The 18,525-nt window shown below is 38.4% G+C and overlaps 1 protein-coding gene across 5 annotated transcripts in view; it reads right to left on the bottom strand.

Moving 5' to 3' along the window:
• pacs2 (phosphofurin acidic cluster sorting protein 2) overlaps positions 1-18,525 on the bottom strand; it is a 104,959-nt gene that overhangs the window by 1,480 nt on the left and 84,954 nt on the right. For 2 of the 5 annotated variants that reach the window (XM_061743633.1, XM_061743634.1), the window contains exons 18-24: positions 17,519-17,627; positions 16,150-16,182; positions 9,614-9,656; positions 9,467-9,509; positions 5,109-5,244; positions 1,728-1,948; positions 559-672 (exon numbers count right to left, since the gene is read on the bottom strand). In XM_061743633.1, coding sequence (XP_061599617.1) covers positions 559-672; positions 1,728-1,948; positions 5,109-5,244; positions 9,467-9,509; positions 9,614-9,656; positions 16,150-16,182; positions 17,519-17,627 — 699 coding nt within the window. Of the gene's footprint in view, positions 1-558; positions 673-1,727; positions 1,949-5,108; positions 5,245-9,466; positions 9,510-9,613; positions 9,657-10,588; positions 11,577-16,149; positions 16,183-17,518; positions 17,628-18,525 lie in introns of those variants that run through there. The other 3 variants (XM_061743635.1, XM_061743637.1, XM_061743636.1) reach the window with 2 other exon arrangements.

The following is an 18,525-nucleotide window of genomic DNA, read 5'->3' as shown; positions in this document are numbered from 1 at the left end:
CTTCCTTCCTTCTTTTCTCCTTTCTTCCTTCTTTCCTTCTTTTCTACCTTCCTCACTCCCTTTCCTACTTCCTTCCTTCTTTTCTCCTTTCTTCCTTCTTTCCTTCTTTTCTACCTTCCTTACTCCCTTTCCTACTTCCTTCCTTCTTTTCTCCTTTCTTCCTTCTTTCCTTCTTTTCTCCCTTCCTTACTCCCTTTCCTACTTCCTTCCTTCTTTTCTCCTTTCTTCCTTACTTCCTTCTTTCCTTCCTTCCATCTTTTCTACCTTCCTTACTCCCTTTCCTACTTCCTTCCTTCTTTTCTCCTTTCTTCCTTCTTTCCATCTTTTCTACCTTCCTTACTCCCTTTCCTACTTCCTTCCTTCTTTTCTCCTTCCTTCCTTACTTCCTTCTTTCCTTCCTTCCATCTTTTCTCCCTTCCCTACTCCCTTTCTTCTTTTCTCCTTACTTCCTTCTTTCCTTCATTCCTTCTTTTCTCCCTTGACCCTCAGACAGCACCAGGGTTAACCCTTTTATCCGGCTGTAAAGCCTGACGGCAGCGCCGGCGTAGACGTCGTTACCTCTCAGCATGGTCTGCTGGTGCTTGGCAGTGCAGATGAGGCGGCTGATTCCCTCGATCACCTGACTCTTCGACTCCACCTCCTTGTCTTTGCTCTTTTTGGGAAGAAACATGACTGGCAGAGAACAAACAAGCCCATGGTTAGTAGGTCAGGGCGTCTACAGGTTTGACCAAGTTAAACTTAAGACTTTAGAATACCGTTTTCAAATAAAAATGAAGACCAAAAGGACAGACACACACTTTGAACCCAATGTCCAGAGAAAGTGGCATTTTCCAGCCATTTGTTGCTAAATTTACATTTACCCATATTTGCTTGCCTTGTCCCGACTAAGAAATCCAGCGCTGAGATCGAGGTTGCCAGATCTGACAGGTTCCAGCCCAAACGTGATGTAAAACCCGCCAAAATAATGAAAAACCAGCCCAAATCACTTTCTCTATGTTAAAACCATAAATTATTAAATGTGGAATAAATTTTAATTCATAATCAAATTAAGCCAAAAAAAGTTCAGGCTCCAAACAAAGACTACAATTAAATTGAGCAGATTAAAGCAAATAAAATATCAGTAAGTTTATTGTGTTTCTACACAGTTTCTACTTTTCTCTGCCATAATGGATAAATGATCAAATGCGTAATAGATTTCAAGTTATAAGCAAATGAAGCTTCACAACACCACTAAATAGCGCAAAAAAAAAGTTCAACAAAGACTACAATTAAACTGAGAATAAAGCAAATAAAATATTAGAGTTTATTGTGTAAGTTTCTACTTTTCTCTGCCATAATGGAAACATTTTTGTAAATAATTTCTCCTAAATATTTTGTAAAAACCAGGAAAAGCAGCCTAGATTTGATCAACTCGCCCAGTCCTGTATTTTTCAGTCAATTGGGCTGAAACCCGCCCAACCTGGCAACCCTGACTGAGGCGTCTAACAACTGGTAAAAGGATTTATTTCTCCTCAGAAAGATGGAATAAACTTTTCCTTTTCAAAGTGAAAAACTTTTTCATGATGACCGGATACATTTCCTCTAAAATTAAGATTAAAGACCCTTGGATTGAGATTTAAGACAAATTAAGACATTTAAAGGCCTTATTTTAGGAAAATGGGATTCAAGACGTTTTAGGATTTGTTTAAGGACTCTTAAGGACTCAGGATCTGAGCGGGACTTCGTACCCTTCTTGTTCTTCTCTTTGGTCACCACGGTCATGGACATGGTGGGCTGGGTTCCCGGCTCGGCGCCCCCCAGTGGCAGCCGGCTGACCTGCAGCGAGCGGAAATTGCACTTCAGAGTGTTTTTGGCGGAGGAGTCCCGCTTCTCCACGTCCTTCTTCCTCTCGGACGGCGCCACCCAGTAGTCCACCTGGAGACCCATGAGCTCCGGGTGGGAACTCGAGCTGTGGGAACATTAAAGGGATTGTGACATGAAAAACACATTTTTCTTGATTTTTTGTGTTTTGTTGGGTGTCTTGACATCAATTACACCCAAAAAACAACGAACTTTTAACATTCAGTGTATTGTGTGCTTTCTGGGATTTTCCGCATAACTATGCAAAAACGGCGCACCTGGTTTGGTGGCGGATCGTTACGTAACGATCCGCTAAATCACCGCCCCCTCCACCCAGCTCCCTGCCTCCTCTCCTCTCCAGCGCACCATAAAGGCTGATTTATGGTTCTGCGTTACACCGACGCAGAGCCTACGGCGTAGGGTTACGCGGCGACGCGCACCGTACGCTGAACCCTACGGCGTAGGCTCTGCGTCGATTTAACGCGGAACCATAAATCAGGCTTAACACGGAGCTGTTTAGAGCCTCTTTTGTTCTAATCACCGGAGGAAAACTGCTAAGAAGACCCGCGGCCACTGACTGGACTTAAGATAAGGGGACAGTGCTGCTTGTATGCCTTTATTTTTATGATTGTTTGCTGTGGACTGTCTGCTTCGCCTTGCTGCTTTTCCGAGCATGCTTCGCCTGTCGCTCCCGGCTTAACTCTCCGACGCCGCTGTGAGCGTATGGCTTGCGGGGAGCTACGGTCCCCTGGTCACGGACTTCATCCCCGGGCTGTATCGCCCTGTCTGGGCTGTGTGTGTGGGTGTTTGTGGTTCGGTGTGCACGCGTGTGTGTGGAGACGCCGGCAGAAGTGTGTAGCAGTTGGGTTGGAGGAGGTTTGGAGGAGGAGCGGGGCAATGATTGACAGGAAAGGGGGAAAAGAAAGCGTTTTTCACGGCGCAAAAAAACACTGTCATAAAAAGCCAGGAATGGAGTACTAGAGTGAAGTTTTTCTTGTTACACTCTTTTAGACACATTTGAGGGATGTTGGCCAAGACTTTTAATAGTGTTAAAAGCATTTTAAAAATGATGTCACAATACCTTTAAGCGCGTTACTCAACCAGAACCGACAGAACCAGAACCTTCGGCACAACGGCCCGCTCGTCTAAACCAGGGGTCGGCAACCCAAAATGTTTTAGAGCCATATTGGACCAAAAACACAAAAAACAAATATGTCTGGAGCCGCTAAAAATTAAAAGTCTTGTATCAGCCTTAGAATGAAGGCAACACATGCTACATGTATCTATATTAGTTATAACTGGGGGAGGATTTTTTTTTTTCATTATGTACTTCGAGAAAAAAGTCAAAATGTCGAGATTAATGTTGAAGTACAATTTCGAGAAAAAAGTCGAAATGTGGAGAAAATAGTCAAATTTTCATGAAAAAAGTCGAAATGTCGAGAAAAAAGTTGAAATGTTGAGAAAAAAGTTGAAATGTTGAGAAAAAAGTCGAAATGTCGAGAAAAAAGACGAAATGTCGAGATTAAAAAGGAAGAAAAAAGAGAAAATAAGGAAAAAAAGAAAAAAACAACAAAAGAACAAAAGGAAAAAAAAGGTGAAACATTTTTGAAAAAGCTCCAGGAGTCACTACGGCGGCGCTAAAGAGCCGCATGCGGCTCTAGAGCCGTGGGTTGCCGACCCGCTCGTCTAAACCGCCCACTGCACCGGAGAGTCATTAAACTTCACGTCTGCGTGAACAACAACAAGTACATGGAAACCAGTGTTTTTTTCGTCAACGATGACGAAATTATTTCGTTGACGCACCTTTTTTTCATGACGATAACGAGACTGTGACGAGCTTAACGTGGCTCTTTGATGACTAAAACATGACGAGACGTGTTGTACTTTTTGGTAATAAGAACATATATATTAATTTGACTGTTTCAGAGATGGGCTGTGTCTAAAGAAAATCTCATTTTCAATAGAACTGTACCAGGTATCTCCATAAAACTACTAGTTAATATTCAATAGCATTCAAGACAACTAAGTTATAGTATATTTTATAGGGATTTATGTTTTTCTGATAAATGAGAGAAAAGTGAAGGAGTCCTATATGTTCTTATTACCAAAAAGTACAATTTCCGCCTAAACTAAAGGTATGATTACAGTGCTATATTTCACTATTTTTTCTCAGGTAAATCATTTTCTGACTGTTTGATGATGGTGGACAGACACCTGGTTCAAACCTCAGCAAGTTTGATGCAGAAAAGTTCTCAAGTTATGGGTATTTTTCCCTCACTTTTCTCGTATTCGAACTGGCCCAACTTGGACCCTTTTCAGGGTTTGGAGTACCGTATTGGCCCAATTATAAGACTACCCTGATTATAAGACGACCCCCTCTTTTTCAAGACTCAAGTTTGAAAAAATACTTTTTTGTGTGCAGACAAGGTTAAAAAAAAAAAAAAAAGAAGACTTTTTGAACATCAAATTCAATTTTCATACAGAAAATAATTTCAGTACATCTGAAACAAATGATTATAACAATATATTCAAGAGAAAAAGCATGTTATTTTGCCTCATTCAAGTCATCATCTTGAAGTTTGCATCATAACTTCTCCTCAGTTGCCGGTTTACCTGCCGATCTTCCACCCACTTTTCTCGTTTCTCCATCTTCTGTTATCTCTTCTCTTATTTTCTTCTCTTTTCTTTCTTAGCGCTATTTTTTATTTTTCTTCTTCGTGACATTGGTTCGCTTTGGGTTGGGGAGTTAAATTCAGCATTCGCTTTAAAGATATCTGGCGCCATCTAGCGTATAAATGGGTATAACGTCTAGACCCCGAATGGAAGACGACCCCCTACTTTTTCAGTCTTATTTCAATGCAAAAAACACCGTCTTATATTCGGGCCAATACGGTAGTTCTAAAGAAGAGCCAAAAAAACAAATTTCCCCCCAAAATCTAAAACCACAACATCCAATTTCACTAATAGGAGACAATAAAGACACTAAAAAACACTAAAAAATCATTGTTGTGGTTGGTTCTACCTCGGGTATCTCGAAATCTGAGGGCCATTATTCCTAGACTAATAACAGTCGCTTCTCTAATTTGTTTTACTGACGTCTTTCCTCCTTGGCATTGTGTTAACACATAATTGAATGCCTCCAGAACTGCAAAAAGGAGATGCTCACAATTGCAGACGGTCAGTTGATGAAATGCGTTTGATCAGCAACACTTGATTCCTGAACTTTTTATTATTTTGTTTTATTAAAAAAATGAAAATAGCTGGTTTACCTGTAAGCGCAGAAGCTGGTGTTGACGGAGGGCGACGAGGGCGGCGTGGGCGACGCCTCTTTGAGCGCCGGGGAAACTTGTGGAGGGGTGGAGGAGAGAAGAGAGGAGCCCAGAGGAGCTGCGTCATCAGAGTCTCCTGAGGAGGAAACAGGTCTTTCTGAGTCTCGGAGCCAAGATTTCCCCGACAGCAAAAACCCCCATCATGCAATAATCTAACTCTAACTAATCAGCATCGCTAGCAAACCACTTTTTAAAACGACAGGAAACAAGGGAGGGATGACTTCAAGAGTCACTGCAGGTTCCTGCTACGTGGAAACTGAAAGAAAGGTGGATAACAACTGATATTTATCCAATGTTTGTGACTTAAAAGCATTGAAAATAATGTAAAGCATGCCCAATTTGTGTTTATACAGCCTAATATCCAACCGGAATACTAAAAACACTGGGACACTGTGTGAAATGTAAATAAAAGCAGAATATTATGTCTAAAAAACTCATAATCCCCCCTTTTTATTTTATTTTAATTACTTTCCTGAGATGAGTTTCCTCTCAAATTCAAAATATATCTCACAAAATCGGTAAAACATGTCAAAAGTTTTCCATGTTCCACTGTGAAATAAATATGAATTTATGAGCTTCGGAAACCATTGGATTCTTCTGCTTTTTCATCTTTTAACGTAGTCTTAACTTTTCTGGAGGTTGTGTCTAAGCTACAAGAAGCCAACAGACATGTTATACATGACATGGAAAAAAATTTGGTTCCTTGGTCCCAGAGTAAGCCCCAACAGGCTTAAAATAAATAAATAAATAAATACATACTAAAAATATTATACATAGAAAAATATTCAAACAGTAAAAACAGCAGGATGATAACATCCGACTTAACAGCAGTTCAAATCAGGTTTCTATGTATAAGGATTCGCTGACTTACCTGTATTTCTGAAAGAAAACGTACAAATATTGTCGACCACAAAGCAGACGAGCAGCTCAGACTCTTGTACAAACAGTAAAAACAAAGAAACGGAGCCATGAAGACCGACACAATTGTTTGGTACCAGAACATGCAGTTCCCAGACCGACCACTAGGGTTCTGAAAGAGAGTCGATCTTAAAGGTATTATCCCTGATCCCTGATAATCTAGCAAGAACCACGTTTTAAACCACGCCCCCCCGCCCTGTTCCATGCGCGCACTCGCTTCCAATCCCCCCGTGTCCACCTCCCACGGGTCCTCCTGGGCTCACAGTGTCCCAGTGCAACGCCCGTCCCTCCCCTCGGCCACGGACCCCCAGTATATAGTAGAGATGGGCGGTATGGACTAAAAAATTATCACGATAATTTCTGTCATTTATCCCGATAACGATAAAAATGACGATAAAAAAAATACCAATTCAACTCCACTTTTGTAACTATAAATCTATCTCGCTCTTAGATCCGCAAAAACGTCATCAACGGGAATTTATCCTTCTTTCTTTCTTTCTTTCTTTCTTTCTTTCTTTCTTTCTTTCTTTCTTTCTTTCTTTCTTTCTCCTGCTCTCTCCGTCCTTCTTCCATTCCTCTTTTCTCCCTTCCTTCCTATCTTCCTTCCTTGTTTCCTTCTTTTCTCTCTTCCTTCCTTGTTTTCTCCCTCCTTTCCTTCCTTCCTTCCTTCCTTCCTTCCTTCCTTCCTTCCTTCCTTCCTTCCTTCCTTCCTTCCTTCCTTCCTTCCTTCCTTTTTCCCTTCCTTCCTTCTTTCCTCCTGCTCTCTCCTTCCTTCTTCCCTTCCTCTTTTCTCCCTTCCTTCCTATCTTCCTTCCTTCTTTCCTTGTTTTCTCCTTCCCTTCCTTCCTTCCTTCCTTCCTTCCTTCCTTCCTTCCTTCCTTCCTTCCTTCCTTCCTTCCTTCCTTCCTTCCTTCCTTCCTTCCTTCCTTCCTTCCTTCCTTCCCTCCTTCCTTCCTTCCTTCACGTACGTTGTGCGTGGATTTAACGCAGAACCATAAATCAGTTTTACACAAAAACATCATCAATGGGAATTTATCGTTTTTACCGCGAGATGACAAATTTTTACCGTGAGGAATTTTTTTGACGGTTTATCGTGAACGGTAAAATATCACCCATTCCTAGTATATAGATATTATGTAGTTATTTCCAGAGCAGCTCGGTCCCCGCTGTGTGGGTGAGCGGGGAGCAGAGCCGTCGGTCCGGGCTGCTGCTGCTGGGCGGAGAGTCCCGCAGGGACACATGAAGAGCCGCAGCAGCCGTGAAGAGCCGCAGCAGCTCGGAAGCAGTATGGGGGTCCGTGGGGATGGAGGCGTCTCCATCCCGGCGAGAGCGGAGAGCGCCGGTGCGGCTGGCGGAGCGCTGCGGTGCGCTGCAGGCTATGTTGCCACAGCTACGCCGTAGGGTACGGCGTAGGGTACGGCGTAGGGTACGCCGTAGCCGTGGCTCTAGAGCAGGGATCAGCAACCCGCGGCTCTAGAGCCGCATGCGGCTCTTTAGCACCGCCCTAGTGGCTCCCTGGGGTTTTTTCAAAAATATTTGACCTTTTTTGTCTCTTTTTCCTTTTTTTTCTTCTTTTATTTTTTGCTTCTTTTTTTTCTTTTTTTCCTTTTTTCCTCTTTTTTTCTTCCTTTTCAATCTCGACATTTCGACTTTTTTCTCCACATTTCGACTTTTTTCTCCACATTTCAACTTTTTTCTCCACATTTCGACTTTTTTCTCCACATTTCAACTTTTTTCTCCACATTTCGACTTTTTTCACGTCATTTTGACTATTTCCTCGACATTTCGACTTTTTACTCTAAATTTTGACTTTTTTCTCGACATTTCTACTTTTTTCTTGACATTTCGACTTTTTTCTCAACATTTCGACTTTTTTCTCGACATTTCTACTTTTTTCTCAAGATTGTACTTAAACATTATTTGTGACATTTCGACTTTTTTCTCGAAATTTTGACTTTTTTCTCGACATTTTGACTTCTTTCTCCACATTTCGACTTTTTTCTCCACATTTTGACTTTTTTCTCGACATTTTGACTATTTTCTCGACATTTCGACTTTTTACTCTAAATTTTGACTTTTTTCTCAACATTTCGACTTTTTTCTTGACATTTCGACTTTTTTCTCATCATTTCGACTTTTTTCTCGACATTTCAACTTTTTTCTCGAAGTGCATAATGAAAAAAATAATCTTCCCCCAGTTCTAACTAATATAGCTACATGCAGCATGTGTTCCTTCATTCTAAGGCTGATACAAGACTTTTCATTTTTTTGTGGCTCCAGACATATTTGTTTTTTGTGTTTTTGGTCCAATATGGCTCTTTCAACATTTTGGGTTGCCGACCCCTGCTCTAGAGCCTGCAGCGCACCGCAGCGCTCCGCCAGCCGCACCGGCGCTCTCCGCTCTCGCCGGGATGGAGACGCCGGTGGGCAGGATGCACGTTTGGGTGGGCACAGCCCCCCACAGGTGAATGAGACATGGGGTAGTTTTGCTGTAAATGTGCTGTCCAAAATGTTTAAAAATCGCTCTCCTCTGCCTTGTTGAATCCTGCAAATGCGCGTTCGTGTTTGTGGGGGCGTGGCTTTGGACGGAGCGCTCGTGGGTGGGGGCAGGGGGGGCGGGGCTTAGAGGAGGCGCCACTTTCAAATCTTGCTAGCTCTCAGAAGTTGCATAGAATAACTTTAAGCCGAGGGTCCAAAAGACCTTTTTATTTTTTACATGTACCAAAATAAAATAAATCAAATAAAATCAAATATGTTTCTCTATTTTTCTTATTTTTGTGAGGGGGGATATATATTGTTTTTCGGCCCTACCTTGTTCTCTATAGCTGATTAGTCAAATTCTTCCTGGGGTCCAACATTGCACATATAACAGCTCTGTAACCATTAATTTGGGCTCTCTTCTGGGTGTGTGTATGTGGGATAAGGGATGGGTGGGTGGGTGCATCTCGTGTCAGGGTGGGGGGATTGCACGCAGATGTGTGTAGCCATGTTGTTTTAAATTGTGTTCTAAATAATCTGTGTAATTTTTCTTGGTATTGTATTACTTGTTACTGTATTTCTTTTTTATTGTGACCTTTCAAGGGACTGCAGATGCAAATTAGCTCAAAGCTATAATCTGGTACAGTGCATCAGATGGCAACATTTATGTTTTAACTGTACACTGTCCCTTTTTAAATAAAAATTGAATTGAATATAAACTAAAATACAATCCTTACAATTAAAACATAACTAAATCTAAACAAAAATGATCTGAGATGTGATGGAATTCAACCCTTAAATTGTTGAAACCAGCCAGAACCAAACAACCAAAAATATTCAATTTTACACACTCAGAATTTCAGAATAAACCAAGAGTTTCAGAAGTTGTCATGAACACGTACCTGATGTTGCAGACGTTTGCTCCACAATGCCGACTTTCACCATCTGAGGAATTGTAGAGAAAACATTATATATATTTACATTTATATAAGACTTAAATGACCTATTGTAATAATCACAGCTGAGGAGAGGGAAGTACTTCCTCTTACCCCGATGAAAGGGATGAACTTCTGACATGAATCCTCATCAGGGCTGTGGGGGGGGCGTCAGAGTCCAAAGAAAGGGAAAAAGATAACAAAAAAGCAATAAAAACCCACGTCATGATAAAGGAAAGAGACCAAACCAGGGTTAGATGATTGAAACTATGATGAAACTAAACATGACAATGTTGTCATCTACAATTACAAAAGTGGTGATTAGTAATCTGTGTGTTGCTTTTAATCATGTTCATTTCCAATGTCTGGCATCTAAAAGCCTCTAGTCTGCCGTGGCATGGGAGCTGCACATGCTGCTGGCCTCAAACCTCTACCAAGAATGATTAATAGCTTTAGGTGGAGGCCTCTGATTGGCTCTGGACGGGCCATGCGGAGAGCAGGACATGCAAAGATACCAGCTACGATTGGAGGCGTCAGACAGAAGGAGGCGGGCCGGATCAACCTAGACGGGATCAGGTTCAGGAGGCGGCAAGGCCACGGGGGAAACTGCACCATGACATCACGAGCAGAAGGAAGGAAGAGCACCAACCCAGGTCCAAACCTCCTACGTCTAAGCCAGGGGTCGGCAACCCGCGGCTTCTCTTTAGCGCCGCCCTAGTGGCTCCTGGAGCTTTTTCAAAAATGTTTGACCTTTTTTTTCCTTTTTTTCTTTTTTTTCCCTCTTTTTTTTCCTTTTTTCTTTTCTTTTTAATCTCGATATTTCGACTTTTTTCTCGAAATTGTACTTCAACATTAATCTCGACATTTTGACTTTTTTCTCGAAATTTCGACTTTTTTCTCAACATTTCGACTTTTTTCTCGAGATTTCGACTTTTTTCTCGTCATTTTGACTTTTTTCTCGAAACTTTTTCGACTTTTTTCTCAAAATTGTACTTCAACATTAATCTCGACATTTCGACTTTTTTCTCGACATTTCGACTTTTTTCTTCCTTTTTTCTTTTTTTTTAATCTCAAAATTTCGACTTTTTTCTCGACATTTCGACTTTTTTCTTGAAATTGTACTTCAACATTAATCTCGACATTCCGACTTTTTTCTTGAAGTTTTGACTTTTTTCTCAACATTTCGACTTTTTTCTCGACATTTTGACTTTTTTCTCGACATTTCGACTTTTTTCTCGACATTTCGACTTTTTTCTCGACATTTCGACTTTTTTCTTCCTTTTTTCTTTTTTTTTAATCTCAAAATTTCGACTTTTTTCTCGACATTTCGACTTTTTTCTTGAAATTGTACTTCAACATTAATCTCGACATTTCGACTTTTTTCTTGAAATTTTGACTTTTTTCTCGACATTTTGACTTTTTTTCGAAACTTTTTCGACTTTTTTCTCGAGGTTTCAACTTTTTTCTCAAAATTGTCTTCAACATTAATCTCGACATTTCGACTTTTTTCTCAAAATTTGGACTTTTTTCTCAACATTTCGACTTTTTTCTCGACATTTCAACTTTTTTCTCGAAATTTGGACTTTTTTCTCAACATTTCTTTTTTTCTTCCTTTTTTCTTTTATTTTTAATCTCAAAATTTTGACTTTTTTCTCGACATTTCGACTTTTTTCTTGAAATTTGGACTTTTTTCTCGACATTTCGACTTTTTTCTCAACATTTCAACTTTTTTCTCGAAATTTGGACTTTTTTCTCGCCATTTCGCCTTTCGCCATTTGCCTTCATTCTAAGGCTTATACAAGACTTTTCATTTTTTGCGGCTCCAGACATTTTAGTTTTTTGTGCTTTTGGTCCAATATGGTTCTTTCAACATTTTGTGTTGCCGACCCCTGGTCTAAGCGGTGGGGGGGAACTACACCAGCTACGCTACGAACTATTTTCCCGGCAGCAGCCGGAAAAATAGTCAACATGTCGGACTTCTACGCCGCTACGTGAAAAGTCGTTTGATGATGGGAGAGGTTGTTGCTCTTGCCTTGAGGAAACCTGCCATCGCCCCCCCAGGGAAGAAACAGAGAGACTACAGAAGAAGAGAAAAAGAAAAGAGTCTGCAGAAGGAAAAACCTGTTTGTTTGTATGTTTGTCCCCCCCCCCCCCCTCATGAACTACGGCAGTGATGGACCGGGACAGAAGACGGGGCTTCTGTCACATGTGTTGAATAGATTCCACATGCAACGTTAATTGCAGTCATGCATCTTTAAAAACTTGCACAAGGCAGTTAGAATAAATATCACTAACTTTTCTAAACTCTGTTGTAGTTTATAGTATTTATTTGTTGCTATGGTGATTATCGGCCAGCCAAACCCATTATTCCCTCTACTGAAAGATTTTACAGTCATTTCCACCGGTAGGGAATGTACCGACCCAATCACGATGGCGTGGAGGCGGGACTTATACGATGACTCATAGGCCACGGTTACATGATGTTTTTTAATTCGGAATTAATTATTCCAAATTAAATAATTCTGAATTAAACTATTTTACTACCGGAAATTACGTCTACCAGAAGCAAAACTAACTTAGCCGCTACAACTTTGAAAAGTTCAAAATTTTTCTGTTTCCTGCCATCTGTTCTTTTAATTATTTCTATTTATTAAATAAATGGTCTCTGCTCTTGACCAGCGTTTACTGCGTGCTGCCATCTTGAAACTTTGTTCGGAATATAAGCGTCATGGAGACAGACGGGCGAGGGAACGAGCAGAAAGAAAGACCGGAATTAATTTAAAGAGGAATGAGTGTTTACATGATCGCAGAATTATTCTATTCGGATTTAAAATCAGAATAAACCAGCCACTTACTTTGGAATTACGTTTAATTCGGAATGGCCATTTTCATTCGGAATTAGGTGTTAAAGAGGAATTAAACTTCCCATGTAAACGAACTCATACAGATCCACGAGGATCTAATAAAAAAAATCAAGACGGCTCCACAGCAGCTACATGGATGTGCGTCGTTAGCACCCGTCTGGTTGTCGGGCCGAGAATTGTTCTAATACCAGTGTTATTTCAATCTTTTTAATGCCAGAACAAACCTTTTTTTGCTTAATTAAACTCAGATGAAGAACAACTATTAATTACAGAGCAGTTTTAGGGATGTATTTCCGACCTGGGAAACTACCACGGCTCCAGACATTAAGTCAGCCAGTAACATTCATAATTTTCCTGACCAAAATAACGCGATTCATGATATCGGATGTTGCATACAGTAAAATACTAACCGATATGTTGGATACTGGTATTGATATCAGAACAAATCTACTGCCTACATCACATTCTTCGTTCCTCTGATCGGTCGTATGTTAGTCCCAAGACCTCCAGAGTTTCCTCTGCGTCCGCCGGTATTGATCCCTGGAAATCAAAGTCAGATCCAAAACCAAGTCTTTGTCCCAGATGAAAAGAATGAGGCTGGCTGGCCAGGGGGCTGAAACGTCTCGGATATCTAAATCATTCCTTCACAATATTATTATTAGATATGAAATTAATTAAATCTGAAAATAAAAAGCATAGAAAAAACTAGAGATGCACCAATCGACCGGCTGGTGATCGGGAACGAACGTTTCTTGTTTGATTGACATCGGCCAATCCTGGTTGTCATTTGTTTTTCAGTTTAATCCTTTAACGCCTGACATGAAATAATGGGCAAAAAAATGTCTCTTTTTTTTTAATTTAAAGTTTTGATACTAAAATAAAAATATAAATAATTATTTGTCCTATCATTGTGGATACATTAGGTAAGTTTGTGTATTTTTATTTAGTTGTTTACATTTTTTTAAATCTTTTTTGGTTTGTATTAAACTTTATTTTCTTCCTTTTTTTGGTTATGGGGGGTTCAAATATAATAATAATAATAATAATAATAATAATAATAATAATAATAATAATAATAATAATAATAATTATTATTTAAAGGCGCCTTTCAGGTCACCCAAGGTCACCTTACAAAAGATACAACATACATTTTACAAGTTAAAATACAATTATTAAAAAAAAAAGAAAAGTAATGATACATATGATGCATTGTGGGTAAAACAATTAGAATGTGGGGAATTTTTCTTTTTGACGTTTTCCATTGCAAGTTAAGAAAATTATGTGAAAAAACAAAAAGTAATTTATTATTTAAATCAGTATCAGCGGTTGGCAGAGAAAACAACAGTCGGTGAATCTCTCAAAATAATCGTCTCCCAGCAAAATTAATTCACCGTTTACATATTTATATAAACCGTCTTGGTAAAAAATAAAAATTCACATATTGTGATATTTAGTCGGCTGGAGCGGCTTTACCTGTGATGGCGTGTGAATGTTTGCCTACGTCTAACTGGACAGACAGACGGACAGACATGAATGGCCGGAAGCACGACAAGCTCATGAAGAGGAAACAGCAAGAGAGAAGAAAAATAAAAAACTCAAAAGTGTTTGGTCTCCTGCCACTTTATCAGCACAACATCAGTCAGAACTGAGGTTTCTCTTCCTCCTGAGCACACGGACATTAAATATCATAGATTACTGCAAAAAGATAAATCATTTATCTGATAAATAAAACTCACAGGTTCTGTTTCAGGTTCAGGATGGATATCGTTTAGAAGAAGTGCAATAAACCTGCGACGTACTTCCAGGAATAGTTAAGTTAATATTTTCCTCAAAGTGAGACGGCAACGTATCAATCAATCGATCAATCGTTTTAACGTAGATGAAACTACGGAAGAGTATTTTTACGGAAGAGTAAGATTTTTTTTTATTGTGCACTTCGAAAAAAAAGTCGAAATGTTGAGATTGTTGAAATACAATTTCAAGAAGAAAGTCGAAATTTCGTGATTAAAGTCAAAATTTCGCCTTTTTTCTCAACATTTCAATTTTATTCACGAAATTTTCACTTTTTTCTTGAAATTTTATTTCAACATTTATATCGACATTTCGGCTTTTTTCTTGAAGTGCATAATGAAAAAAAATCTTCCTCCTTTAAAATATTATTTTTATTTTTCTCCTGCCTGACCTTAATATTCTTCTGTATGAAACTAATCAACACTCACAAATTTAACTACTGAATATAAAATCACCCTGAACAATGTTACATTTATCCTATAACGTCTTTTTTTTAGTGTAATTTTGTTCATATTTTCAGTCATTGACACTGAAAATCATTTATTTTGAACTTTTCTGTTAAAGAATGTTTCTAACTAGTTTAAAAATCACTGATTAAAGTTTTTGTTGCAGGTTCTTTAGATCGGTTCAAGTCTTGCGTAGCTTAATATGTCATAGCCTTTGAGTCGTCTGCTGCTCTGCTCACCGGTGGAGTACCGCAAGGTCCTATCCTCGGCCCTCTTCTCTTTTCTTTGTATTTACTCCAATTTCGATCTGTTCTCTAGAAATTTGGGATGTCATTCCTCTTTTATGCTGATGACAGCCAGATTTACCTGCCGCTAAAAAAAGAAACCGCCTCCTGGACTGCATCACAGAACGGATCTGGTAACGCTGCCTGTTAATAGTTGTGTTGCCGTAATTTGACGTAATGACTCCGATGATAAGTTCACATTTGTTATAGTGTGTTTTGCAATGTCTTGCTTTTAACAGTATTTTAAGAAATGACGAGCAGGAATAAAATAAATTTCTACGGTTGTAGGTTATCTTAAGTTTGCCGGACCTCAAACTTCATATTGTTTCTTCACTCGGCACAACGAGATAATTTAATCAACCCACAGACTTAAGAAACACGATCTGAAGATTAAATATGTGAGATGCCCTAGAATGAAGATAAATGTGTTTAATTTTAATTCTATTTTCATATATGAATATTGCATATTCTGAAAATAGCCGACCATATAAATGTGAATAAACAACGTTTACGAGCTCATTTACACGAGCCACTCGTACCTTTGAGGACTTTGGAGCTACTAGTACAGGACTGTCTCAGAAAATTTGAATATTTTCTGTAATGCAATTACAAAAACAAAAATGTCATACATTCTGGATTCCTTACAAATCAACTGAAATATTGCAAGCCTTTTATTATTTTAATATTGCTGATCATGGTTTACAGCTTAAGAAAACTCAAATATCCTATCTCAAAAAATGTGAATATTCTGGGAATCTTAATCTTAAACTGTAAGCCACAATCAGCAATATTAAAATAATAAAAGGCTTGCAATATTTTAGTTGATTTGTAATGAATCCAGAATGTATGACATTTTTGTTTTTATAATTGCATTATAGAAAATAAAGAACTTTATCACAATATTCTAATTTTCTGAGACAGTCCTGTATTTCCATGAGCGCTGAAATATGAACATTTGGCAGTTTCGTTCTAGTCTGAAGTTAAACTTTATGGCATAATAAGAGCTTTTATAGCTGGTTTGCTTTATTAAAAGTTGAATTTACTTTCTTTACTGTTCAAACTTGTGTAAAATGGACTGAAAAGGACAGGGCTGGAGTTTTAGCGCCTGCCCTTTGCTCCTTTGCTAAATAGGTTTGTAGGCGGCTGTTAAAGTGGCAAGCTCCAACACAAGCCGACATGGACTGAGGGGGAGAGATGGCTCCGACACACAAAGAGCGCATGAATCACCAGGCTACGTGACAAACAAACTCAATCGACCACAATACCTTACTGCAAAATCAAAATGAAAGCTCTTTTTCCTTCAAAGAAAGAAAACATACAACAAAAAGATAAAGAATGTTATTCTCTCTCACGCACACAGTCATGGAAAGACAGTGATGTTCAGACAAACTACATCCCACACCGACCAGCCCACAACATTAGTCTAGCTCGCTTTTATTCAGAAGGGGACTGAACAGATGAGTTTCAGCTTTTATATTCATGAACTGTATCTAATATTTCTTAAAAGGAGACATATTATAACAAACTGGTACATTTGCTGAGATTTTAATAGCGTCGGAAATGTTAAAGGGCTGAAGAGAACCAGACAAGCGTCATCTGTGGAGGTGTTCTGAAGACTAGTTTCAAAGCACACTCAAACAATTATTTTTAACAATTATTTTATCGATTAGTCGACTAATCGAACGAGCAATTGGGCGATTATTCTAGCGATTATTTTTCTGTTGTTTGAATAATAGAAACCACAATGTATCAAATAAATATGAATAATTTTTAATAATATAGTTTATTAAACAACAGTTTTGCACAACAAAATAAAAATATAGAATACAATTATACAAAATAAAAAGTTGTTTACACTTACAGGCTCTCCTGTACAAAATTACAAGATAAAAAAAAGCAGTGCAATGTAAACACTGTGTATTATTATTAATAATAATAACAATAATAATATTAATAATAATAATAATAATAATAATAATGATTATAATTATAATAATACATTTTATTTATAGATCGCTTTTAAATATTACCCAAATTGTGTTAAAAATAACACACATAAAAAAATAAAATTTGGATAAAACAGCACTGTTTCACCCTAAATGACATATTTATTACGTAAAAAAGTCTAATCACGAAAGGAACCTTTTTTATGGTGGATGGAACTAAAAAACAACAACAGTTGTTTCTGGTAGGAATTATTTTCCGGTGGCACTTTAGCTTCTGCTAATCGATTTAAAAATACGGCCAATACAAAAATAAAAAGAAGCATTTTTATTAAAATGTTATTGAGATTTACTTCTAAATGTCTTCCATCCAGGTGCTGATGTGGAGGTGCGTGATCATTTACATCAACACACGATAATATCTAGATATTAGGTTAAATTTCTAAATTTGAAAATCCAAAAATGTCCAAAAATGAAATAAAATGTCACGAAACATTTTGAAAATCCAGCTACTGCTTTTTTAATAATATGTGAAATATTCACTTAACATTTTACTAAAATTTGAACATTTCAGTCCCCTTTTGAAAAATATTCTGCATTAGAAACGTTTGCCAGAAGAAAGATTTCGACCTCATTAAGACTTTTTTAAAAGGTGTCTCCTGTTAAGAGTGAAGTCTCGAGGCCAACGCACCTTTTCTGCTTGTACGTGAGCATGGCCTCGGCGATGGGGAGCTGGTGAGCGCCGTTCGCCCCCACCATGTACTGCGTTACCCTCGACACCACGTCAGGACTTTCCAGGGCTGCCAAGGAGATAAGAAGCTGACACGTTAAAACTCTCATATCACTAGAACAGGGGTCGGCAACCCAAAATGTTGAAAGAGCCATATTGGACCAAAAACACAAAAAACAAATATGTCTGGAGCCACAAAAAATGAAAAGTCTTGTATCAGCCTTAGAATGAAGGCAACACATGCTGCATGTTTCTATATTAGATTTTTTTTTTCATTATGCACTTTGAGAAAAAAGTCGAAATGTCGAGAAAAAAGTTGAAATGTCGAGATTAATCTTGAAGTACAATTTTGAGAAAGAAGTCGAAATGTCGAGAAAAAAGTTAAAATTTCGTGAAAAAAGTCGAAATGTTGAGAAAAAAGTCGAATATCGAGAAAAAAGTCGAAATGTTGAGATTAATGTTGAAGTACAATCTCGAGAAAAAAGTCAAAATGTCAAGAAAAAAGTCAAAATTTCGAGAAAAAGTCGAAATGTCGAGATTAAAAAGGAAAGGAAAAAGGAAGAAAAAATAGGAAAAAAAAGTAAAAAAAGAAGAAAAAAAAGAAAAAAAGGAAAAAAAAGAAAAAAAAGAAAAGAAAAAAAGAAGAAAAAATGAAAAAAAAAAAAAGGTCAAACATTTTTGAAAAAGCTCCAGGAGCCACTAGGGCGACGCTAAAGAGCCACATGCGGCTCTAGAGCCGCGGGTTGCCGACCCCTGCACTAGAAAGTTCATACTTCTGATGTAATACGCAGCAAAGTGCACCTCTAGTGGGACAAGATGGTATTACGTTACAGGGTTCCCATTCTTTCCTTTAAATTATTCTCCAGGACTTTTCGATCACATTGTAATTCAGGATGATCCTCTTGGCCTTGGTTAGCATCTCACTCTGTTGACAGCTAATTTTATTGGACATTAATGAGGTTAAGTCG

This window comes from Cololabis saira, chromosome 16, assembly GCF_033807715.1.
Source record: "Cololabis saira isolate AMF1-May2022 chromosome 16, fColSai1.1, whole genome shotgun sequence".
In the NCBI taxonomy this organism is placed as follows: domain Eukaryota; kingdom Metazoa; phylum Chordata; class Actinopteri; order Beloniformes; family Belonidae; genus Cololabis; species Cololabis saira.
Note: the sequence above shows the minus strand (reverse complement) of the source record. Positions and strands in the feature narration are given on the sequence as shown.